Source organism: Bubalus kerabau, chromosome 11, assembly GCF_029407905.1.
Source record: "Bubalus kerabau isolate K-KA32 ecotype Philippines breed swamp buffalo chromosome 11, PCC_UOA_SB_1v2, whole genome shotgun sequence".
Taxonomy (NCBI): Eukaryota; Metazoa; Chordata; class Mammalia; order Artiodactyla; family Bovidae; genus Bubalus; species Bubalus kerabau.
Window position 1 is genome coordinate 40,816,971 of NC_073634.1, and position 26,573 is coordinate 40,843,543.

Below are 26,573 nucleotides of genomic sequence, written 5' to 3' on the forward strand. Positions count from 1 at the left end.
GACAGACAGAGGTGCCTGGGGGGCTGCAGTCCATAGGGTTGCAAAGTCGGACTCAGCTGAAGCAACTTAGCATGCAGAACATGTTAGGGCTTCCCAGGTGGCACTAGTGGTAAAGAACCCGCCTGCCAATGTAGGAGACTTAAGAGATGCAGATTCAATCCCTGGATGAGCAAGGGATTCCCCTGGAGGAGGAAATAACAACCCACTCCAGTATTCGGCTGGATAAGGTCCATAGGGTCACAAAGAGTTGGACATAGTAGAAGAGAATTAGGATGCAGAAACATGTTATAACATGGATTTTCACAGCAGCAAAATCTGAAAAATAACTTGAATGTCCACTGATATGGAATTTATTTAAATAAATTATGGTAATATATACACAATGGAATAGTATGTGGTCATTAAATAAAATTATATAGCTCCGTATGTGCTAAAATAGATCTAAGATAAAATAATTGAAAAATGGAAATAAGGTCTCGAAAATGTAAATCTGTAAAAGAAATAGAACTCCTATAAACAGATACCTCACAAACATTTTCTGGAAATATAAAACAGTTTTCAGTGATTATTTTTGGATGAAAAAGTAGAAATTAGTAGTGTAAGAGATTAACTTCTGTCTTCATGGCTTAGTTTTCAATAAACAAATTAGAAAACAATAAAACCAAAGTTGGCTTAAAGTTCAACATTCAGAAAACTAAAATCATGGCATCCGTCCATCACTTCGTGGCAAATAGATGGGGAAACTGGAAACAGTGGCTGACTTTATTTCTTTCTCCAAAATCACTGCAGATGGTGACTGCAGCCATGAAATTAAAAGATGCTTACTCCTTGGAAGGAAAGTTATGACCAACCTAGACAGCATATTAAAAAGCAGAGACCAAAAAAAAAAAAAAGGAGAGACATTACTTTGTCCACTAAGGTCCATCTCATCAAGGCTATGGTTTTTCCAGTAGTCATGTATGGATGTCAGAGTTGGACTATAAAGAAAGCTGAGCACCGAAGAATTGATGCTTTTGAACTGTGGTGTTGGAGAAGACTCTTGAGAGTCCCTTGGACTGCAAGGAGATCCAACCTGTCCATCCTAAAGGAGATCAGTCCTGAATGTTCATTGGAAGGACTGAAGTTGAAGCTGAAACTCCAATACTTTGGCCACCTGATGCGAAGAGCTGACTCATTTGAAAAGACCCTGATGCTGAGAAAGATTGAAGGCAGGAGGAGAAGGAGATGACAGAGGATGAGATGGTTGGATGGCATCACCGACTCCATGGAGATGAGTTTGAGTAAACTCTGGGAGCTAGTGTTGGACAGGGAGGCCTGGCGCGCTGTGGTCCACGGGGTCATGAAGAGTCGGACACGACTGAGCAACTGAATTGAACTGAACTGAACCACAACTCTTTTACTTGTTAGCACATTAAGTTCTTTAGGCTCACTCATCTTTGAAGAATAAATGGTTGCTGAATTATTTTCTACAGTAAATATTTAATAAACTCACTCGGCACATATTTATTAAAAATCTGCTATCTACCAAGCATTGTTTTACACAGAGAAGGCACAGTGATGTAAAAGAAAGACAAGCTACCTGCATTCAGGGAGTTTTTTTATAGTCAGATAGTAAATCAGCAAATACAAAAAATTAATTGGTAAAAAGTTCCATGAAGAAACTAAGCAAGGCAGTGGTATGAGAATAAATGGTTTTAGGTTGGGGATGACTGCTTCAGTGGAGAAGGAGTCAGGGAAAACCCCTCACAGATGACATGTGATGTGAGACCTGAATGTTGACAGAAGCCTGTCAAGTGTTCCAGCTAGGGCAAGCAAACAGAAAGGCCCTGAAAGAGGAATAAACAGAAAACGCCAATATGACTAGAATTAATTTGCTTATTAAGTGCCAGTCACTGTTCTGTTTTCCACATATTAACATATACCAATATTATCCTCAGATTAATAAACAAGGTAGGTATAAGACTAATATGGTATAAGGCTAGAGATACAGGCAGGGCAATGTCAAATAGGATCTTATGGATATAGTAAAAAGTATGAAAGTGAAAGTTAAAGTGTTAGTTCATTTGTGTCCGACTTCGTGAACCCATGGACTGTATGTAGCCCGCCAGGCTCCTCTGTCCATGGAGTTGGTAGTCATTCCCTTCCCCAGGGGATCTTCCTGACCCAGGGATTGAACCTGGGTCTCCTGCACTGCAGGCCTATTCTTTACTTCTGAGTCACCAGGGATTTCATTATTAATAAAATGGGAAACCACTGAAGATTTTAAGCAGGAAAATGACATGACCTGGATTATGTTTTAAAAATAACTCTAGGGTTTCCTTGGTGGTCCAGTGGTTAAAATCCACCTTGCTGCAATGCAGGGGACACTGGTTTGCTCCCGGGTTTGGGAAGTTCCCACATGCCACAGGCTACTAAGCCCAAGAGCTGCAACTACTAAGCCCACGTTCAGTGACTACTGAAGCCTGCAAGCCCTAGAGCCCACGCTCCACAAGAGACGCCACCTCAGTGAGAAGCCCACATGCCGCATCTAGAGAGCGGCTCCCACTCTGCAACTAGAGAAAGCCCATGAGCAGCAACAAAGATCCAGTGCAGCCAAAAATAAATAAATTAAAAAACCTCACAAATTATTTTAAAAAACTCTAGGTTACTACATTGAGAATGGGTCAGTTTGGGCGAGAAGTGAAAGGGGCAGGCCGGTTAGGGTGATACTCTTTTTTAACAGTCCAGATGAGGGATAAGGGTAACTTAGACTAGAGTGTTAGCACCAGAGACAGAGAGAAATAGATGAGTTTGCATTCTATTTACATGACAGAGTTGACAAAGCTTGCTGATGTGCTTACATGACGATGATGAAGAAAAGAATATTAAATTGTTCTTGTCTTAATACTATAAAACAAACTGATCAAGAAAGTAGAAAATGAACAAAACTACAAAACCAGATTAGATAAACTTTGTTATATATCAGTGATCCTTTACTTCTCAAAAACTTTATTCCTTATAAAATACTTACATTTCTTTCAACTTCAATTAATCTGTCCTTAACTTTCAGAAGCTCTCTAGTTGTTTCTTGACTTTCTCGCTCCCACTTGTCTTCACCAGCAGCTGGAGGAGAGCTCTGAACCATTCTTTCCTCATCCTGTCTCTGTTTGAGAGCCTCATAATTCTTTTTCACCTAAAATTTTATTTTAAAATATCTTTAAAAATTGAAGTATAGTTGATTTATAACATTGTTTTCATTTATTTAAAAAGGGAGAAAACATACCACCAAGGTTATATTTATCATAATTAAACTCCACAACGGTCTGGTGAATGTGGGAGACAGTTTATTTAAAAATATAATAATATATACAATTATCATTATTATCATGATCACAATTTATGCATTGTAAAGTGCAAATGTTTTCCTCTAGAAATATTAATATACCCTGCTTAAGTGTCACGTTGCTATTATTTTGTAATTTCAGATTCTGTTGCTTTTGATGAAAATATCACTGAAGAACAGATGAACACAGACTTGTTGCTAAGTACTAACAATTGTTTTTAGAGTTGTTTATAATTGGTTTAGAGATTTCACGGATCCCCATGTCAAGAACAAAAACTTGACACATGTATTAATTCCCCTTAAAAAGAATAACTGAAGCTGAGGAAGTATCTATCTATGTATGGTCTTTTTAAAAGGATTATGTTGCCCAGAATGACCTGTTAATAAATAAATGACTTCTTTATACAGATACTGACACACATAAAATTACTATTATTCATTTTATAAAGAGTGAGCAATCCAAGGATATATCTTATCCAGGGTTTTCTGGTATGATTATAATCAAATCCTACTTTAACAGAGCAAACTCAAAACTAACAAATTGGTCATCATCCAAAATTAATGATTAACTAAACTGCTCTCTTCAATTTAAATTATTGTTATACTGAATAACTAGTTTTTCCTAGGAAATGATTATCATAAATTTCTAACTTAAACCCAAACTTTCTATTAAGACAAGGATACAGATGTTTAAAATAATTCAATGTTTAATGCAACCTCAAGAAAGCTTTATGGCTCAAACTTTGCTACTACTCCTGAGTTAGACAATAATGATGTGAGATTATAGAAAATAAGATGCCAAGATAGAGCGTCATTTAAATCTTGGCAAAAGACTGAACAGATGTTCCGAGATCCTAATTTTCCACTTTTTAAAAAATACTTCTGACACCCTAAAATATGGATGGATAACATAATTTCCAGTCTATTTTACATTAATTTCTCACAGGCTCTTTTTTCAAGAGTTATGGACATATGTCATTATTAAGAAGGGGACATGGGAATAAAACTCAGAACTTCTTATTTTCAGTCCACTGTTTTGTAAGTTTCAAAAATGGTCCTTTACCTTATATAACATTAATCAGAATCGTTAATTCATGTTCATATTGAAAGTGACATTTTCCATTAGGGTTTTTCAGAGGCAGTGTACAGGTGGGTGTTGCCTTATCTAATTTATTAGTTTAAATAAATTAAATTCCTTTTAATTGGGAAGTACAGACCATTTACATTTAATGTGATGACTGACATGGTTTGGTTTAAAATTGCTATCTTGCTATTTATTTTCCATTTGTCCAACCTGTAGTTTGCTCTCTCTTTTTTCTTTTTCTGCCTTTATTTGGATTTTTTGATTCTATGTAATCTCCTTTGCTGGCATTTTAGTTGTACTTCTTTGTCATACTATTTTAGTGGTTACTTTATACTTCTTACTCATATTTAGCTTTCATAGTCTATGTTAACTATGAAAAAACTAGAACAGTATAATTAATTAATCATATATTAAAAACTATATCAGTGTAATTTCAGTTGAATGCATGTTTATGGCAGAAAACCAGTCCAATAATAATAATTTGGAAATCTTCCACTTCCAAATGGCTGAAAGTGGAAGATAATCTCTAACTTTTAGACTTGAAACACATCATATACCAACCCATACTCAAACCCATTTATTTTCTGGCTTAGCAGCTTCATGAAATTGACTTTATTTGCAATATAGTGATACTGCATAAAGAGCAAAAATTCAGAAAAAGAAAGATGATTAATGAAATGTGGTAACAAGTTTTACTTTATATTTTTTTGGACAACACTTTATGCTAACTAAACAAAGTTCTAAAATTCCTTCTGTAACAAAAAAGGTTCTGTGTTAATGTCTGAGACAAACACCAGCAATGATGGGCAAATGAGGAACCAATCCTTTTCCTCTCCTGTATGAGAAATTAATCTTTGGGTAACTTTCTCTGGAAACCTGATAAAACTACAATGTTCCATGCTACCAGTCAAGAAAAATGACTTCTGATTGGTAAATTGTATTTGTACTACAAGAACTATAAATACCTAATAAGAAGCTACATCTTTGGACTTCTCTGAGTGTAGGAACTCTTAAATTTTAAGACTGTGAAGATTTTAAATCCATGCATTTGGAGATGCTGCAAGGGATAATGACTGGTATTAAGCATGATGTCCCAAAGCCAGGGCAGCTTTCACACTTACCCAATGTGAATCTTGTCTTCTTGCGTCTGAACTATCATCTAGTGAGAAGATGACTCTCAGACAAACATGTGAAGAGGGACACCAGATTGTGCCCTACTATTAGCTTATACTTCCTATAGTGCTCTGAATTGAATGGTTCTAAATGTGGCCTATAATAAGCTTGTCAGCCTGAATGTTTGGTTGACTGTAAAACCACTCCAGGTATGACTACAGAGCTAATAAAAGGGTGTAAAAGGCAGAACATGATTCTACCAATCTACCAAACACTAATCCTATAGAATGGGCAAGTCCCTTCAATTTCAATTCATTCACATAGGGAAAACAGACAGTAGCCCCTACCTCACATATTTCACTGAATAATTCAAAATAATACAATTAAAAAATTTAGAAAAGACCTCAAATTTTTTAGATCAAGGGCTCTCTTATACTACACATACTGCTTCCCCCTACTTGCTGTCCTCACACCCGTATTTTTTATTAATCAAACTTTTACCTGGATTCTCAATAGGAAACGAGTGACAGTGAAGTGTCAAAATCACATTGAGAGCTTTTCCCAATGAAATAAGTCTGCCTCTTCCCCATTCCACTCTCACAATTCCAATATGTGTCTTCATACATATTGAGGGACATTCATACACAAAATAAGATTGAATAAATTATAGCATATAGACAAAATAGTTTGTTTATAAACTACATAACAAAGATCTGTTTAAGAACAATCCCAAGTTTAAGAAAAAGAAATAGACAAAACAGTAATAAAATTTTATGTTTCATTTTCTACTTTATACTTTTCTGTCCAAATATCTGACAGGGAATTCCCTGGCGGTCCAGTGGTTAGGACTCAGTGCTTTCACTGCTGGGTCCCAGGTTCAATCCCTGGTCATGAACTAAGATCCCACAAGCTGAGCAGTGCAAAAAAGAGAAAAAGCTGACAATCAAAATTCTTTCCAAGAAAATCACTTACCGTTTTTAGTTCTTGTCGCAACTGCTGGTTGTAATTTGTGGACTCTTCTAGTCGAGCTTCTAAAGCAGCAATTTTTTCTTCTTTTATTTCAAGAGACTTCTTTAGAGTGGATTCTAATTTTGATTCCAAAAGTTTGTATCTATTATCCAAGTATAAAAAGAATATAGTTCATTACTGGAGGTCAGAAAATTATTTTTAAATATAATTTATGATTAGATACTGATACATAAATAAGTCTTATAAAAGTCTTTTTTTAAAGAAGAAGAAATTTTTTAAAGAAGAAATTATTTTGTTCTTCCTGCCTACTCTCCCTTTTTAACTATTCCTGGTAATGAGAAAAAAACAAAAAAACCCTGAGTATACAGCTCCAGATTACAATCTAGGTTGTCAAAAGCAAAATTTAATGCTACAAAAAGGCATCTGGAAGACCTTAGTCTCAAAATATTTCTTTTAGTTTCATAAGAATAGAATTTACAGGAAGAGTAAGTGGATGGATTAAGCACATTATTAAGCATTTGCCTATGATATTAATATATAATATATTTACACAAGTACATATGAATAGTTAAGACTTAAATCACTCTGAAGACTACCTTTAGGGCATGGAGAACTTGCAGAATATTAAAAATAAAGAGAGGGACAACATAGTAAAGAGCCAAGACACTGGTAATAGAACAGGAAGGGGCAGATAGGTTTGAGGTTTAATATTTTAGTTATCTTTCTGATGGGTTCATGAATATTTATATTATTAAGATTTTTTTCTTTATAAAAACGATGTCCATGGAAATACTCTGAGGGGGAACCACAGACTAGGAATTACAGATTAATCTATTTCTTACACCTGAGAACCTCGATGACTAAACCAAATAAAAACCTGAAGTACGTATATGAGAAATTCTATCATACTCTGCCTCTTATTGTAATTAATTTGTGTGCATATATTTTCTGCCCAATTAGATTTTAAGTTCATAGACAACAGAGAAAAAAAATCTCACTTTGATATTGGCTTGAGTCAATGAACAATTTTAAAGCATGTAATGTGTATGACTCTGGATGTATTAAATTTGTGATGCCTGAGTTCTAACTGTCCAGGTAGAGATGTTCAGTAAGCAGGGAATAATATGCATGTCAGCTGAGATGGTGGATAGAATGGATATCCATGGAATGGATAAGAGGCCTAAGAACCTAACTCTAGGAAACTATATTGAGAGAGAAGGCACAGGACAACGAACTGTTACAAAGGGAAAGACAGAAGTGATCACAGGGCACTGTTTTCAACTCTACTACCAAATTCACTTTGCTACATTTATACATTCAATTCCACAATTAGACTATATATTCCACAATGGTGAGAATAAATTCTTGCCAATAAATACAATCTGCATTAATTTTTTCCCACATACGTTTATTTATTATAAAATATAAATACTTACTAGAACAGTAATGATGGATAGGCAACAAAATACAAATTATATAATTACAAAAATTCTAATGAAATAAAACCTAGTGTATAACAATATTCTTAACAATACACACTTCTATTCCAGCTGGAATCATGTGGCCAACAGCAGACTACTTGAAAATCTAATTAACTGATAAACTGTATTTACCATGCTATGCTATGCTATGCTAAGTCACTTCAGTTGTGTCCGACTCTGTGCGACCCCATAGACGGTAGCCTACCAGGCTCCCCCGTCCCTGGGATTCTTCAGGCAAGAACACTGGAGTGGGTTGCCATTTCCTTCTCCAATGCATGAAAATGAAAAGTCAAAGTGAAGTTGCTCAGTCGTGTCCGGCTCTTAGCGACTCCATGGACTGCAGCCTACCAGGCTCCTCCGTCCATGGGATTTTCCAGGCAAGAGTACTGGAGTGGGGTGCCACTGAAATTCTCTTCAAGCCTGTACTGGATATTTTCAAATTAAAGTGTATAGAAGTTAATTTTTTATTCTGTTTGTTAAGCCCTAGTTTTCTACATTATTTTTCTGCCTTAATTGCTCCGCAGTCTCAAAATTAATGCTTGAGCAAAATAAATGACTTCCACAGTTCCTCAGATAGACTTAATACTCACCGGTCATCAGTACTTTGCTCATCATGTAAGAGTCGCTCTTTATTTAACCCTATCTTCTCAAGCTCATGAGTTAATTTTTCAAGATCATTATTCATTTGTTGAGTCTTCAATTTTTCACTCACCAAATCCTTATTTTAAAAGTAATGCAAAACTCACGTTAAGTGTTGTGAACATAAACATCAAAGAAATTCAGCCAAGATTTCATCCAGGAATACGCATAATTTAAACCAGGAAAGACAGAAAGGCTGTTGCTGAACTTTTTATCAATAAAAAATAGTCAAGCAAAAAAATTATAACCCAGTAATGTTTTCCTTCTTCTATTTTGCTAATACTTTTTAACTTTTTAATGTTAAAAACTAAAAGGAGAAACTCGTACTTGTGATTACACACCTTAGGTTTGAAAAGTGTGGGGGAAACAACACATATCCATTAACTTTTCATAGTGAACTAGAACTTTAGTGCATATTTCTTTCATGAATATATGTTGGATACAACACCCTTCTCCCATCACAAGCACACCTCTCCCAATGGAAGAGGCCTAAGACATTATCTGAATAACTAGGGGGAATTCTTAGAGATGCAGGGACCAGGAACCTATTGTTCATGTGTGTAGGATTGTAGAACAGAAAGGAAAAAGAAAAAGGATAATAATGATCCCTTTTCAATGTCTCTTTAGCAGAAAGGCACATTTCCCAGTGCAAGCATCTGCCAGAATGCTAAGTTTTTTTAAATTGAACTTAAAAGGTTATCATATATAGTAGAGCATAGGGATAGCAAATAAACACTATTTGTTCTCTTCTGAGCTACACCAACCATTTATTGCCAATCTACTCCTATAAATTTTAGACTTCATGATATACAGATCCAACCAACTACCAATTGTTCAGTGTTGACCTGATTTGCATTCTCTTGCTTATATTCTCTCAGTCAAAATCCAAGGGACTTTGAAATCTGAAAGATCTAGATTTGAATCCAGAAATTTTGTTCTTAAATAAGTTACTTAATGTCTCTGAACCTCAGTTTTCTAATCTAATGGAGGTAACAGAAATAAAGGATTGGTTGAAAAAATTATCCAGTATTTGGCACATAGCTAATATTCAATAACTAGTAATTATCACATTCAATAAGTTTTTATCATATATTTTAATATTACTTTGAAACAAACGTGTAAAATTATAAGAAATAAGTCAGATATTACACAAAAAACTTATTACTATACTTTCTTAAAAAATACAATTTGCATTCACTTCTTAGTTTAACAGAAGTTGGAAACTTAGAAGCTTTTTAATTCTAAATTTCTACTTTGAACCATAAATAGATTATACAAATTACCATAAAAGTTCTAAGTTAAAAAAATTTAAAAATTTGTGTGAAATTTAATTAACTATACTTACCTCTCGTAATGTAACCAAAGTTTTTATATCAATAGTTGCTCTTTTCACAAGCTCTTTATTTTCTTTCTCTAATTCTTTCAGACGAATGCAGGATTCTTTATAAATACCAATCTCTTTGAAAAGGGTTTTGTTTTCTTTTTCCAAATTTCCGATTTTCACATTATTTTCTTCTAATGTGGTATCTTTTATTTCTGCTTGTTGCCGGAGTCTCTTATTTTCCTTCTCCAGTTGTTTTTTATCCTTTTCCAGTTGAGAAGTCTCTTGCTCTAATGATTTATTTTCTTTTTCCAGCTGTTCTAGTCTTTTGCTAGATATTTTTAACTCTTCTAGGTTTTTCTGCAATGTTTGATTTTCCATCTCTAAGTCCTGTAGTTCACTTTCCAATTGTTGGATTTTTTTATTGCTGTTTTCAAGAGCTTTCTGTAGCCTTTGATTTTCTGTATCTAAACCCTGATAACTAACTTCTAAGCGTTCTGTTTTCTTGAAAGATGCTTTCATGAGCTCTAAACCTTTCTTAAGTTGTTCTTTTTCACTTTCCAGTTCTTTATTCTCTAGTTGTAGCTGAGCCATCTTCATGCTTGCACACTTCAAAGATTCCACACTCCTTCGAAGTTCTAAGTTTTCCTCATCAAGCTGGGAATTCTCTTTTTCCAGGGATTCTAACTGAAAAGTGAGGTTTTTAAAGCTATCCAATGTTTTTTTAAACTTCCTATTTTCTCTTTCTAGCTCTGAATTTTCTTGTTCTAAGGCCTCAATTTTTTCACAAGTAATTTTTAAATTGGTTATCTTTTTCTGTAACAGTTCATTTTCTTTTTCAAGATGATGCAACTCATTTTCAAGTTCTTCTGCTCTTTCTCCTTTTTCTTTATAATGTTCTAATTCTTTTCTGATTTGCCTTTTTTCAAATTCAATCTTGCTTAGCTTGCTACTTGTTTCTTTGATAGATTCATGGAGAATTTTGTTTTCTTTTTCAATGTCTTTCACCCTTGCTTCAGCACTTATCTGGGAGCGCTGCCTTAAGGAGGACACGGTTTGATTCAGATGTTCATTTTCCTGTTCTAATATTTTAATCTAATTTAGTAAAAAAAAACAAGAAAATTTAAAACTTAATGGAACATGAACTAAATATTTTAAAATTACATAGTTTTCCTCCTCCAAAAACTAGCAGGGAAATCAGATCATAAAAAGGTGCTAAAATTATCTATTTTAATTTTAATTCTGACAAATATTTACCGAGCGATCACCATGTACATGTACTGCCAGGTCTTTAAATTTCATATCTTTAGGGAGTCCAAAATGTACAGGAATGGTTAAGAGAGATGAATCTTAACCAAAATGATCTTCAGATTATATAGTGGTGATATGTTTCAAATTCAAATATGAGTCTAGATGAAATGTATACACATATCTCCTTGAAGATACATGCTTTTACATTCATTCAAAAAATTTCACAATGCATATATACAGGAAGACCTCAGTAAATACAGTATTTGCTCTATTATATGCGTAGATGTGTGTGTGTGTGTGTGTGTGTGTATTTGTGTGTATTCATTTCCTAAAAGAATTCTGATTTGGAAACATCAAAATAACAATATCCCTGGTACATTTAAAAACTAAAACATCCAATTTATAGTATGGCCTATTATAATGGTAAAGGTTCTTAAAATTCAGTGTGTTAAACAATCAATTCCGAGAAACTTGTAAAAATAGAGATCCATGCTTAGCTCTAGAATTTTTGTTCCGTAGCTCTATGGAAATGCGTATTTTTACAGGTGACCTCAGGACTAACCCTGGTGGTTCAGATGGTAAAGAGTCTCCCCTGCAGTGCAGGAGACATGGTTCAATCCCTGGGTCGGGAAGATCCCCTGGAGAAGTAGATGGCAACCCACTCCAGTATTCTTGCCTGGAAAATCCCATGGACAGAGGAACCTGGCATGCTACAGTCTACAGGGTCACAAAGAGTTGGACATGACTGAGCAACTAACACTTTCACTTTGAGGGCTATAACTCGATAATACAAATAATTTTACTTCTAAAAATTAGAAATTTTAAAACAGCCAGTTATTTAATCTATTTGATTCTCAGTTTCTTCAAGCATAACATGTGAATGACCAATAAAACTTGAGAGCAAGCATGAAAATATACAGAACAGTTGCTGCCACCGCTTCAGTGGGATCACAGTAGAGCTGCACTTCATCCCAATTTCATTCGGGGCCTTCAATATCTGCAGTCTCATTCCACTGACACTTGAAAACCAATTCATGCACAGGTACCATGAAATTTTATATCAGATAATTATTAAGCACACTGACAATTTAAAAAATTCTAAGTTTTCTCTTCAACTTTTCAACAATGCATGGGATAGAAAATGAGGTAAAACTACAGTCACTTTAAAATCTAAAAATTTCTAAAATATTTCATTTAATGTTATTATGAAGATTTTACTTGCACAAACTTTAAAATAACTTTTGTTAATGTTTTAAGATATGTTGCTTAATAAAAAAATTTATGAACCTGTCTCTCTGAATTTTCTCGAAGTGTTTCAATCGTTTTTTCAAGCTGAGCTTTTTCCTTCATTAGATCCTTGCTTAAATTCTGACAATTCTGAAGACTTTGCTTTTCTTGAATAATCTCATTTTCAAGGATTTCAACCTAGTGAAAATGAAATCACAAAACAATATATCATTAGTATTTCAAAATAGTGGAAGCATGTAAAAACTAATCATGTAAAAAGCTAATCACTGAATAAAGGGTAGAAGACAGTTTTAATACTCAAATAGTGAAATTTAAGAATTTCATAGAAAAATTCAAGTAGTATTTCAAGGTAATTTTAGCAGCTATCTAAAATATACAGACATGATTCTCTTTCTTGTCCTTTGCATCTTTGAAGGCAAATTTCCACTTCTAAACACAAACACAAATACAACTGCATACATACACACATGCCACACGAAGAATACACAAAACATACTGAAAAAAACTCCCTTGGCTTGAATGGACTTGTAAAACGGAAATTTGATTAGTCAAGGAATTTAGTGCACAAGAAGAAAAAGATGAGAAAATGAGACAAGAAGGAACTTGGGTTAAAAAGAGAAAAAAAGGAGACTACTAGAGAAAAAAAGATTTGAGCAAAACTCTAGCAAAGTATGAGGTTAACAAGTATGAAAAAGCAAATTCAACTTCAAAATATGCCATACTAGTGCTTTCCCCATTATTATATAACATATTCAAACCAGGTAACCAAAAAAAAAAAAAAAAAGAAAGATTCAGGCATATAAAACATTCCACTTCACGTTTAAATATTACCTAAATCCTTGTAACAACAGTAAGAAACTCTAAGAAGTAATATTAATATCTCAAAAGCATAAAGTCACAAATCTTATTCAATAATTCACATTAAGTTTACACAATCAGCAACCTTTAAGCTATTAATAACTAATCTGGTTCTCACACTACATACTGAAATATTCGGACAGTATTTATTTAATTAAACTCATTTCCTGTATTAATGGAATTCAAATGAAACATTCAGTTTACAAAAGATATACAAAGAATTAATCAAAAACTGCTGGAATCACTAATTTACCAATTAGACTTCAAAGTTAATTTCAAAATCAAAATTCCAGATTTATAGTGGCGGCAAAAATAAAACCATTCCAAGTTCTAAATGGCCACTTCTATTTTAACACTATATTCATTGTGAAATGCTTATTTGGTTAATGAATTAAAGATGATGCAAAGAATGTTTTAAAAGAGAAAAAATATTTCAAGAAAATCAAAATGTCTATCTGCATTATCTAAGGCAATGGTTCTCATGGCATGGTTCCACAATGGCAGGATGAGTCTCACCTAGGAACTTCTTGGAAATGAGAATTCTTATCCCACCATAGCCCTACCACATTAGAAACTCTGGGCATGAGGCTCAGCAATCCACATCTTAACAAGTGCTGAAGGTTACTGTGATGAATACCTTCCTATTCAAAGCTATTGGTCTAAAAACTAGGCAGATTTTCATAACCAAATCTAGAAACCGAGAATCCAAAGGAAAAACTAGACATGGCTGACACATGTAGAAGAATATTTATTACAGTATATTTTTCAGCGACCAAGAACTGGAAACAAAAGTGAAAGCACATTTTGAAGGGTATACATGATGGAGGGTATTCAAGATAAAAATATCATGTACGTCTTTATAATACGACTCCAGTACTTTGGCCACCTCATGCGAAGAGTTGACTCATTGGAAAAGACTCTGATGCTGGGAGGGATTGGGGGCAGGAGGAGAAGGGGACGACAGAGGATGAGATGGCTGGATGGCATCACTGACTCGATGGACGTAAGTCTGAGTGAACTCCAGGAGATGGTGATGGACAAGGAGGCCATTCATGGGGTTGCAAAGAATCAGACACGACTGAGCGACTGAACTGAACTGATACTGTGTGTATGTGTTTGTGTAGGTAGAAAGATATGCACAAATAAATTACTTGGTCTAACTGTCCCACAACAGGAAAATAGAGTATCCCAGAGATATTCCAAGTTTGGATCCAGACCACTGCAATAAAGTAAGTATCGCAATTAAATGAGTCAAATGAATATTCTAAAATCTATGTTTATCCCACACTGTACTATTAAGTGTGCCATACCATTATGTCTAAAAAAACAATGTACATACCTTCATTAAAAAATACTTCACTGCTAAAAAAAAGTTAACCATCACCTGAGCCTTCAGCAAGTTTTAATCTTGTTGGAGAAGTGTTTTGCCTAGATGCTGATGGCTGCTGACTGATCAGGGTAGTGGCTGCTGACTGATCAGGGTAGTGGCTGCTGAAGGCTGGGATGGCTATGTAATTTATTAAAATAAAACAATAAAGTCTGCTCTGTCAGCTGACTCTTCCTTTCATGAACAATTTCTCTGTAGCATGCAAGGCTACAAAAACTTTTTTTTTCAAAATTGGAGTCACTTCTCTTAAACACAGCCACTGTTTTATCAGCTTTATGCAATATTCTAAGTCCTCTGTTGATATTTCAACCAACTTCACACCATCTTCAACAGTAGACCCTGTCTCAAGTAACTTTCTTTACTCATGCACAAGAAGTAACTCCTAATCCATTATAGCTGTATCATGAGACTGCAACAAATCAATCATATCTTCAGGCTCCATTTCTAGTTCTGGTTCTCTTGCTAATTCCTCCACTTCTGCAATTACTTCCTCCACTGAAGCCTCTAAGTCATCCATGAGGGGTAGAATCAACTTCTTCCAAACCCCTGTTAACATTTTTACCTCTTCCCATGAATCACGAATGTTCTTAATGGCATCTAGACTGGTAAGTTCTTTCCAGAAGGTTTTCAATTGACTTTGCCCAGATCCATCAGAGGAATCACTTTTGATGGCAGCTATAGCCTTACAAAATAAAGAGTAAGACTTCAAAGTCAACTTACTCTTTAATCTATGGGCCACAGAATGGATATTGTGTTAGTAAGCACGGAACAACATGAATCTCAATCCTAAGTCTCTAACAGAGCTCTTGGGGATCAGGTGCACTGTCAATGAGCAGTCATATTTTGAAAAAAATTTTTGTTTGAGCAGTAGACCTCACAAGTGGGCTTAGAATAGTCAATAAACCATACTGTAAACAGATATGCTGTCATCCAAGCTTTGTTGTTCCATCAAGAGAGTACAGGGAAAGTAAGTACAGAGAGAACAAACTAAGCAGAATTCTTAAGGGCCCTAGGATTTTTGAAATTGTAAATGACCACTGACTTCAAGTCACCAGCTTCATTAGCCTCTAACAAGAGAGTCAGGCTGTCCTTTAAAGAAGAAAAAATTATTTACTTGGCTATGCCAGGTCTTAGTTGTGGCATGCGGGATCTTTAGCTGTGGCATGCGGGATCTAGTTCCCTGACCAGGAATCAAGCCTAGGCCCCCTGCATTGGGAGTGTGGAGTCTTAGCCACTGGGACCACCAGGGAAGAAACCTGTCCTTTGAAGCTTCGAACCTAGGCATTAATTAAATTCTTCCAGCTATGAAGTCCTAGATGGAATCTTGTTCCAATAGAAGGTCATTTCTCTACGCTAAAAATCTAGTTTAGTGTAGTCACCGTAATTACATCTTCTGGAAAACTAAATACAGCTTCTACATTAGTACATGTTGTACTTTTATGTTATGGAAACATCTCTCCTTCAACCTCACAAACCAACCTCTAAAAGATTAAAAGTTTTCTTCTGAAGCTTCCTCACCTCTCTCAGCCTTCACAGAATTGAAGAGAGGGCCTAGCTCTGGATTAGGCTTTGGCTTAAAGGAATGCTATGGCTGGCATGTCTTCTATCCAGACCACTAAGACGTTCTCCATATCAGCAATAATGCCCTCTCATTTTCCTATCATTCAAAGTTCACTGAAAGTACTTTTAACTCAAGAACCTCTCTGCATGCACATCTTGGCTGACTGGTGTAGGCAGCCTACCTTTCAGCCTATTTCAGCTTTCAACACTCCTTCCTCACTTTTCTTAATCATTTCTAGCTTGTGACCCGATTGTGAGAGTGAGAGATGTGCAACTACTCCTTTCACTTGAACACATACAAGTCACTCTAGGGTTATTAGTTGCTAATTTCAATACTGTTGTGTCTCAGGGAATAGGGAGGTACAAGGAGAGGGAGAGAGATGGGGAAATCACCAGTCAGTGGAGAAGCTGGAACACCACATCACTTGATTAAGTTCACTGGCTTATATGGGTGCAGTCTATACCACCCCAACACAATTAAAATACTAACATCAAAGATCACTGACAGAGATCACCATGCTATGCTATGCTATGCTAAGTCACTTCAGTCATGTCAGACTGTGTGTGACCCCATAGACGGCAGCCACCAGGGTCCCCCGTCCCTGGGATTCTCCAGGCAAGAACACTGGAGTGGGTTGCCATTTCCTTCTCCAGTGCATGAAAGTGAAAAGTGAAAGCGAAGTCGCTCAGTCATGTCCGACTCTTAGCGACCCCATGGACTGCAACCTACCAGGCTCCTCCATCCATGGGATTTCTGACAAGAGATCACCATAACAAATACAATAACAATGAAAGAGTTTGAAATATTGTGAGAATCACCAAAATGTGACACAGAGACATGAAGTAAGCAAACGCTATTAGAAAAATAGTGCTGAGAGACTTGTTTGAAGCAGGGTTGCCTCAAACTTTCAAGTTGTAAAAAACAACAACAGCAATTACCTGTGAGTGTGATAAAGTATTATGCAATAAAATAAGGTATGCTTGTTATTTCTTTTCAAAGTCTACCTAAATTCAGGTTTCATAATCCCTAAACTGTGGCCTCTAAATACCACTGTTGACTAAAAGAAAGAAGGGCTTTTTAGAGAAATGGCTGCGTCCAGGTCTGAAGCAGGAATGTTTCAGAGGAACCTAGAACACTCTGTCACAGCAGAAAGCAAGGAAGCTCTCCAGGAGAGCTTAGGTCATGTCATAAGGATTCAGGTAGCAGCTTAAAAGAGTTGGGAGAGTAAGAAAAATGCAATGTATTAAAATACATCAAATATTATTAAATTTGTGAGTTTATTATGACACCACAACAAACTCAACAATTATCTCAGGAGGATATGAGAGAACCAATTTATTACTAGGAAACCGGTAAATAAAGGGCAAGAATCAAACATTCATCCCACTTTACCCACCCTAAGAGTTGTTCCTCAAAGTAACTAACAGTGGTTTATTTTTTAACCCAGTATTTTTTTTTTTAAAAGTTTTCCTTACAGAAACACTCTAGCTACCAAATTAAGAACGGTTGATACAATATCAGGATTTTGTACTCTCTGATTAATTAAGGGATCTAAACCAATGATTTTCTATGACTACAAACATCACTTTCTTCAACAGAAAAACTACTAGGAAACAAGAGTAAATCTATAGACTAAAACAGACTTAAGGGACACATCAACAGATTGAACATACCAATCTTATTGGATTTATATTTAAAAAATATTTGAATATACTTATATTCAAAAAATATTTAAAAGTTTTTTTAAATTTTATTTTATTTTAACTTTACAATATTGTATTGGTTTTGCCATATATCAAAATGAATCCGCCACAGGTATACATGTGTTCCCCATCCTGAACCCTCCTCCCTCCTCCCTCCCCATTCCATCCCTCTGGGTCGTGCCAGTGCACCAGCCCCAAGCATCTGCTGATCAAAAGCTATAATTTTTTAAGTGTGATATCATCACTGTTCTTTTTTAAAACTCCTTACTTTTTAGAAATTTATACTGAGATATTTATTGGTAAAACATTACCATGTCTAGGACTTACTTCAAAATTATCTGGTGGTTGCACGGGAGAAGTAAGATTAGTTGTGAGATAATAACTGTTGAAGTTGAATGAGTCTAAGAGTGCATTCACTTCATATTTATATAAGTTTGAAATCTATATAATCAGTTAAAATAATATTGAGGGTATAATAAAAGTTGGAAAATATATGTTCTATTTAAACACTATTTATTTATACTTTTACATATACCTTTTTTACATTATATTAAACATTAATTTTTATACCTTCTTACTTAGTCTTTGATTTTCTTTTTCAATTTTCAGGATTTTGGAGGTGGTGCCTTCAGCAGAATCCATAGTACTCCGAAGCTCTTCTACAGTTTTTGTCAAACTCTGATTTTCCATCTCCAACTTCAACAATCTACTTGATGTCAATTCATTCACCTCATGGCCCAAGGATTTTTGTGGTGCTGTAATATTGAAAAATATGACACTGGTAAAACTATGCCTACTCTTCACTATTTAAAATATTTAGTGTAAATACACTAAATCATCTGATCCTTAACTTTATAAAAAATTAATAAAGTTATACAAGATAGACACAATGAAAAAAGAGAGATAAATACAGGTAAATCTTTAAATTCTAAAGCATTCAGAAGTGGGGGCTTTCCTGGTGGCTCAGTGGTAAAGAACCCGCCTGCAATGCAGGAGACGCAGGAGATGAGGGTTCAATCCCTGGGTCGGGAAGATGCCCTGGAGAAGGAAATGGCAACCCACTCCAGTATTCTTGCTTGGAGAATCCCATGAACAGAGGAGCCTGGTTAGAGTCCATAGGGTGGCAAAGAGTCAGACACAACTGAAGCGACTTAGCACACACACATGTACACATCCACAAGCATTCTAGTGGGAAAAAAAGTACAAAATTTAGACTGAAGTGACTAGACTTTTAGTCCTAATTCCATGAGAAAGCAACTTTAACCTCAATGAATCTTAGGTTACTTGGACCAAATATAGTTACTATCCTGTGTATCTAACAGAGTCACTGTGTGACTCAAATAAGAAGTATAAAGCATATTCTATGCCACACCTTCAAAGATTAAAAAAGAAAAACAGTTTGAAGGCGAAAAAAAAATCCCAATCTGATTCTGAGAAAGGCAAGACAGTACTATACACAGGTCACTTCAAAAAAGTCTTTCTCTAAATGAAGGATCTAGCTAATTAAGTATAAAGAGCAACATGCAGTCCATTTTGCCAATGGAAATCATCTTTCTAAGCAGCTTTTAGAATTATTTTTTTTAATATAAGAAAACTCAGTTTCAACTTCTGGAAACGTTTTCCAGTAAGCCAAAAATAATTATTTTCTAATAACTGTATGACAGACTCATTAAATATTTTGAAGATATATTAGGATTCACAAATGAAATATGACACTTAGAATTTATTTTGAAATCCTCGATTTCAGGAAAGGAAATGAACAAAAATACAGGAGGGCAATTCTAGGTCTGTCTACTTTGAGTATGTTTGAAATCCTCCATCATAAAAACCAAACACACACACACACACACACACACCCCATGTATCCCCACAAGTCATACGTTCTTTTTTAAAAATCAGGTAGAGTAAAATATCTCCTAGGATTTAAGAAAGCCTCAATTCTTATTTCAAGTTTTTGTTCTAGTCAGCACACACTGTTAATCTTTTGTTAAAAGCTGGTATCATAGATAGTCCCTGACTTCATAAATGTTATTAGTTGTCCATGTCTTCTTAAGTAAAACTCATTTCAATTAAACAAGATTAGGCTATAAAACATGATATGTCTTAATAAAACTTTCAATACTACGTGCTTCAAAGAAACTTCAAGCCATCCTACAGAGAATAAAAAGGATGCATACAGCACATTTTTAACATGGGAGAATGTCTGTGTTATATTTTGGATGAAAAAAGGAACCCTGACTGTACATAAACACTGATGATGATATGTAAAATAAATGTGTGTGTAGAAAAATTCTAGAAGCAAATTTTGTGAAATGTAAAAGTCAAGAAATTAATGACTTTGATTTCCTTCTTTACATTTTTCACATTCATCAAATTTTCTAAAAAGTTCCTTGTATAGTTAAAAAAAAACTACACTATACTAATATTCTGTTCTATGACTGCAGCAAAACAACTGATATAATAATAATAAAAGACTCAAATGCTATTTACAAGGTGTTCTAAAGAGCTTCATTAACAAATTCAACCCTCACAACAACCCTACCAGATAGTCCTTACTATTACTGTCCCCACCTAACAGCTGAGAAAACTCCTAACAGTGTAATTTTAATTACTTGAGTAGTTCAGTACAGTTGCTCAGTCGTGTCCAACTCATTGCAACCCCATGAACTGCACCATGCCAGGCCTCCGTATCCATCACCAACTCCTGGAGTCCACCCAAACCCATGGACATTGAGTCGGTAATGCCATCCAACCATCTCATCCTCTGTTGCCCACTTTTCCTGCTGCCCTCAATCTTTCCCAGCATCAGGGTCTTTTCAAATGAGTCAGCTCTTCGCATCAGGTGGCTGAAGTATTGGAGTTTCGGCTTCAGCATCAGTCCTACCAATGAACACCCAGGACTGATCTCCGTTAGGATGGACTGGTTGGATCTCCGTGCAGTCCAAGGGACTTTCAAGAGTCTTCTCCAACACCACAGGTCAAAAGCATCAATTCTTTGGCACTCAGCTTTCTTCACAGTCCAACTCTCACATCCATACATGACCACAGGAAAAACCATAGCCTTGACTAGACGGACCTTTGTTGACAAAGTGATGTCTCTGCTTTTTAATATGCTGTCTAGGTTGGTCATAACTTTCTTTCCAAGGAGTAAGCGTCTTTTAATTTCATGGCTGCAATCACCATCTACAGTGATTTTGGAGCCCAGAAAAATAGTCAGCCACTGTTTCCCCATCTATTTGCCATGAAGTGATGGGACCAGATGCCATGATCTTAGTTTTCTGAAGTTGAGCTTTAAGCCAACTTTTCACTCTCCTCTTTCACTTTCATCAAGAGGCTCTTTAGTTCTTCTTCACTTTCTGCCATAAGGGTGGTATCATCTGGATATCTGAGGTTATTGATTTTCTCCCAGCAATCTTGATTCCAGCTTGTGCTTCTTCCAGCCCAGAGTTTCTCATGATGTATTCTGCATAGAAGTTAAATAAGCAGGGTGACAATATACAGCCTTGACGTCCTCCTTTTCCTATTTGGAACCAGTGTGTTGTTCCATGTCCAGTTCTAACTGTTGCTTCCTGACCTGCATACAGGTTTCACAAGAGGCAGGTCAGGTGGTCTGGTATTCCCATCTCCTTCAGAATTTTCCTCAGTTTCTTGTGATCCACACAGTCAAAGGCTTTGGCATAGTCAATAAAGCAGAAGTAGATGTTTTTCTGAACTCTCTTGCTTTTTCGATGATCCAGTGGATGTTGGCAATTTGATCTCTGGTTCCTCTGCCTTTTCTAAAACCAGCTTGAACATCTGGAAGTTCACGGTTCACGTACTGCTGAAGCCTGGCTTGGAGAATTTTGAGCATTACTTTACTAGCGTGTGAGATGAGTGCAACTGTGCGGTAGTTTGAGCAATCTTTGGCATTGCCTTTCTTTGGGATTGGAATGAAAACGGACCTTTTCCAGTCCTGTGGCCACTGCTGAGTTTTCCAAATTTGTTGGCATATTGAATGCAGTAGAAAACATTTAAATCTGAATTGTTTTCTTTGTAACTCCATTCGCATGGAATACAATTAAAAAGTTCCACAAATGTTTTATGTAACACCTCTTGGCAAGTTCACTGGCTGAATATCATCACTTACTATGAAGTCAATTTACATGAGGTCCCAGAACTTGGAATTAGGTTCCCAAGTGTAAAATTAGGAAAAGCCTATTCTGAAGGAGATCAGCCCTGGGTGTTCTTTGGAAGGAATGATGCTAAAGCTGAAACTCCAGTACTTTGGCCACCTCATGCGAAGAGTTGACTCATTGGAAAAGACTCTGATGCTGGGAGGGATTGGGGCAGGAGCAGAAGGGGACGACAGAGGATGAGATGGCTGGATGGCATACCCGACTCGATGAACGTGAGTTTGAGTGAACTCCGGGAGCTGGTGATGGACAGGGAGGCCTGGCGTGCTGCAATTCATGGGGTCGCAAAGAGTCGGACACAACTGAGCGACTGAACTGAACTGAACAGTAATAAATATGACAAGTCATCTGCAGAAGTTACCATTTTTAAGCACCAAGCTATAAGCTCTCAGAGCCTGGTACAATAAAATAGGTATAATAACATAAATACTGGGTAACCGAGGAATTAGGGAACCAGTCTAATTCAAATAAATGTGACTGGGGTATATTTCAATAAAGTTTTAACACAAAAGGCCACATTCTATGTGTGTGTCCAGCTTTAATAAAGAGAACAAGTTAATGTGGAGGCAGAGACATAGAGCCAAAAGTTAAATATTTATCTGAGGTATTTTATTACCTCCCAAGTATAAGTGGGCCTGAGCAACTGGTAAGTATAATCCTAAAATGGCGATGACACATATGGATGAAAGTAACTGTAAAGATCCTTAAGTTGCTTTAGTCTGGCTACATATTCACCAAAGAATATTCCCATTACATTCTGATGTCCTATTTAGGTTTGTCTACAGTCAAAGAACAGGTTGACCAGTAAATATGACTTTTCTGTTCTATTTAGTAGATGATTATATCTCTCAAAATACATTAATAAACTGATACCCCCACTTCTTGGGATATTAACATGAAATAGTGCCTAAACAATGGATCAAATCTGTTACTGCACTCAAAGTTGAGCTGTAAGACACGCAGAGATAAGGATCAAACTCAGAATTGTGGAAATTAATATATTCTTTGGTGAAATCCTATCTAGGGAGATATCTGGTCTTTTGAGACATTTCCAGTCAAGGAAAATAAAGAACAGTAAGAAAATATCCAGAAATGTAAGCATAAATGTCATTTATTCATTCACCCACTTAAATAAAACAGTATCAGAAATACCTTCAGAAAGTTCACTAGTTCTAGATATTTGTTCCAGTTCCCAGCCAAGATGTAATGATTCGTCCATACTTTGCTTCTGTGCCATTTCCAAAGTCATATTTTCTTCCATTAGTTCTTCAATCTTTTTTCTATCCATATCACGTTCCTTTTTTATTGGCAGAGTAGGGAGAGAAAAGAAAGCTAAGAAACAGTACAATTTCAAGCTGATATTGTATTACTTTATAACTTTCAATTATCAGAAACTGTATGAGTTAAATTTTGAGTTCCTTAAAATTTTTACAATTTGAAGCTCTTGATAATAATCAATTATAATTATTACTGCTGGTCATTAAACTGATCAGTTGTCTGACGTCCTTTTAAAGTGATTTTTGGGGACACTGAAAACACTTCTTCATAGTCATTATATTGTTCTAGTCACATAAATGACTTCCAATCCAATGCTAAATTTTAGCAATAGTTGTATTTCTGTAGTCTAAAAAAATGTTTACACAATAGCTTATTAGGGTTTTCTGAAAAGAAGTAGAAAAATTAATAAATAACACCCCTTTGTAATAAAGGCAGAAATTTCTACTACTCCTGAACTTACATAAAATCAGGAGCATCTAATTTATTTAGTTCTCACTTTTCTGTTAAGACCTTAAGGACACTAGCCATCCTTATCACTATAGGGAAATCAGATGAATCTTAGAATTTTTACTTAGAAGCTATGTAATGGATCTACCTTATACACTTACCATTTCCATATCATGCAGTTTAGCTTTCAGTTGTAAATTCTCTTTTTCTAATTCATGCAATTTATCAGAACGAGCTCGAGTTCCTTCTAATTGGTCTTCCAACATGGTTTTTGTTTCCAATAAAACTTGATTGTCTTCTTTTAATTCCTATAAAAATTTCAAGTAGGCTTTATTGGTCACAAATATGTTACTATGATAATTTTTAAAGTTCTGAAACATAAAAATTCTTTGTTAAAAAATAAGACATTAAGCTGTCTTTATCAACAGGTCTATGCAAGAGTAAAGGTACTGAGTAACAAATATAGTTGGTTTCATTTTATTTCCCAGAATTTAAATTATTATGTAAACAGGGGAGGGAGATGGAAGTTTCAAAAGGGAGGGGATATATGTGTAGAGTTGACTCATTGGAAAAGACTCTGATGCTGGGAGGGATTGTGGGCAGGAGGAGAAGGGGACGACAGAGGATGAGATGGCTGGATGGCATCACTGACTCGATGGACGTGAGTCTGAGTGAACTCCAGGAGTTGGTGATGGACAGGGAGGCCTGGCGTGGTGCGATTCATGGGGTCGCAAAGAGTCGGACACGACTGAGCGACTGAACTGAATTGAACTTATGGCTGATTCATGTTGAAGTTTGACAGAAAACAGCAAAATTCTGTAAAGCAATATCCTTCAATAAAAAATAAATTAATTAGAAAATTATGTAAACAAATACTCAGCACCTATATTAGGATGTGTAATACTACTATAATTTCACATGAAATTGTCAGGGTATATTTAAATTCCTAAGTCACAAGGATAAGGAACTCATATAAGTAGTCTAGATTTTTAAGATGCAAATCTACATAGAACTGGGGCTTAATTTATTTAATAAAATAGATTTAAGTTTCTCTCTACTTGAAAGTGAAGAGTTTGGGGTTTTGAGTAAAATACCAAGAATACAATCAATATTCAAGTAAATCATAAACCAAGGCTTTATCAAAAAATACTTTGCATAAACATTGTAAAATTCCTATGTATGTTTTGAAGACATATTCACAAATCTATATTGCTAAGTTATATGCCTGCCATTTATAAGCTGGTCAAACAAAAGTATATTAAAACAATGGCACACATGAGGACCCCTGAATAGTCCTACACATGCACCCATTTAAAAAAGTATAAAAGAATTAACAAGCAGCTTGTCCTTGCACTCTATTGGGTCTATTTTCTGGTAACATTCAGGCTAAGTTTTAACTTTCTCTAACAATGTTTTCACTTGATATTGCAAACTCCTTCTTTCTTATCCCCATACTGAAACTGATGAAAATCTCCTCTATTTACAGACAAAGGAGAAATCACTGAGAAAGGAAAAAAGAACGCAAGAAGCAAAGATTTTCAAATTCTTGCTATCAAATTCAACTTTATGTTACATAGAATTGCAACCATTAAATAATAAAAACTGGTTTTCTTCGAACTTGTTCATATAAAGCAACAAATGGCATTGGAGAGGTGAAGGAAGAGAGAGGAGAAGAGGAAAACAGATACTGATTTTGCTTTCATTGATCCTAATTTAGTAGTCTGAGTTGAGCAGCAATCAGAAGCATTCACTTCTAGGCATGAATTTAAAATTAGGAGAGGCATATATACTTTATTTTAACTTCAAAGTCTTCCCTACCTGTAATGCTAATTAAACAAAGGAATGAAATAAAACCTCCAATGCGTAGCATCCAAAAATTCCTTTTGACAAGTCTAAACAATATGCTGATCTATCATAAAGTAATCACCTGATGGTATTACAGTTTGCTCATTGTTTCAAGAGTTCTTTACATTTATTAAAATGCATTTTAAATGCATTTTGAAAAATTGTAACACTTTTAAAGAAAAAAATTGTGAATTGTTTAAATTATGCAACATACCTCAACTCTTGCCTTATAAAATTCAATATCATGTAGTCTCTCTTTGTATCTGCTGACTTCACTTTCAAGCTTATCAACTCTGACGGCCTTCTCCCGAAGTGCATCTAATTCATCTCGATACATTCTTGCAGAACGAGCATCCGAAAGCAAATTCATGTTCTAAATATAAACACATACTAATATTTAAAATATTATTCTCTATTTTCAAATTGATAATGCTTAGGTTGTGCAATCTGATGAATTTACAAAAAAGCCCCAATTACTTCTGTACTTTAAATGTGTGAATTTTTATGGGATGAGGAAGCTGAGTGGTTAAGGAAACAGACTGCTAAAAGGTGAATTTTCTGGTATAAATATTATACCTTATTTTTTTTAATGCAGATATATAAAGTCTTTTTTTTTTAAACCAAGAGTAAGAAGTATTTTAAAAATATATACTTCTATACAAATATAAAAACACAGGCATACATACAAGTTTTTATATATAATGTTCACTACTAAGATTGTAAAAAATATTCAGGACATTTTAAAATAAGTAAATCTCTTAACATAACTGTTGCAATGAATTTAAGGTTAAAAGCTAACTTCAAAATACAAGATAGTAAAAATACAGATGAGGCAAACTACTACAAAAATTGATCATTAGTTACTTTGGAGAAATGTTTCTATCCAGATGTTAC

At 35.2% G+C, this 26,573-nt stretch overlaps 1 protein-coding gene across 7 annotated transcripts in view; it reads right to left on the bottom strand.

Moving 5' to 3' along the window:
* The window catches only part of CCDC88A (coiled-coil domain containing 88A), a 117,066-nt gene that overhangs the window by 33,907 nt on the left and 56,586 nt on the right, over window positions 1-26,573 (bottom strand). For all 7 annotated transcript variants that reach the window (XM_055540137.1, XM_055540138.1, XM_055540136.1 and 4 more), the window contains exons 10-18: window positions 25,894-26,052; window positions 23,996-24,142; window positions 23,262-23,406; window positions 18,508-18,692; window positions 12,468-12,605; window positions 9,954-11,024; window positions 8,560-8,687; window positions 6,492-6,630; window positions 3,011-3,172 (exon numbers count right to left, since the gene is read on the bottom strand). In XM_055540137.1, the coding sequence (XP_055396112.1) occupies window positions 3,011-3,172; window positions 6,492-6,630; window positions 8,560-8,687; window positions 9,954-11,024; window positions 12,468-12,605; window positions 18,508-18,692; window positions 23,262-23,406; window positions 23,996-24,142; window positions 25,894-26,052 (2,274 nt within the window). The remainder of the gene's footprint in view (window positions 1-3,010; window positions 3,173-6,491; window positions 6,631-8,559; window positions 8,688-9,953; window positions 11,025-12,467; window positions 12,606-18,507; window positions 18,693-23,261; window positions 23,407-23,995; window positions 24,143-25,893; window positions 26,053-26,573) is intronic.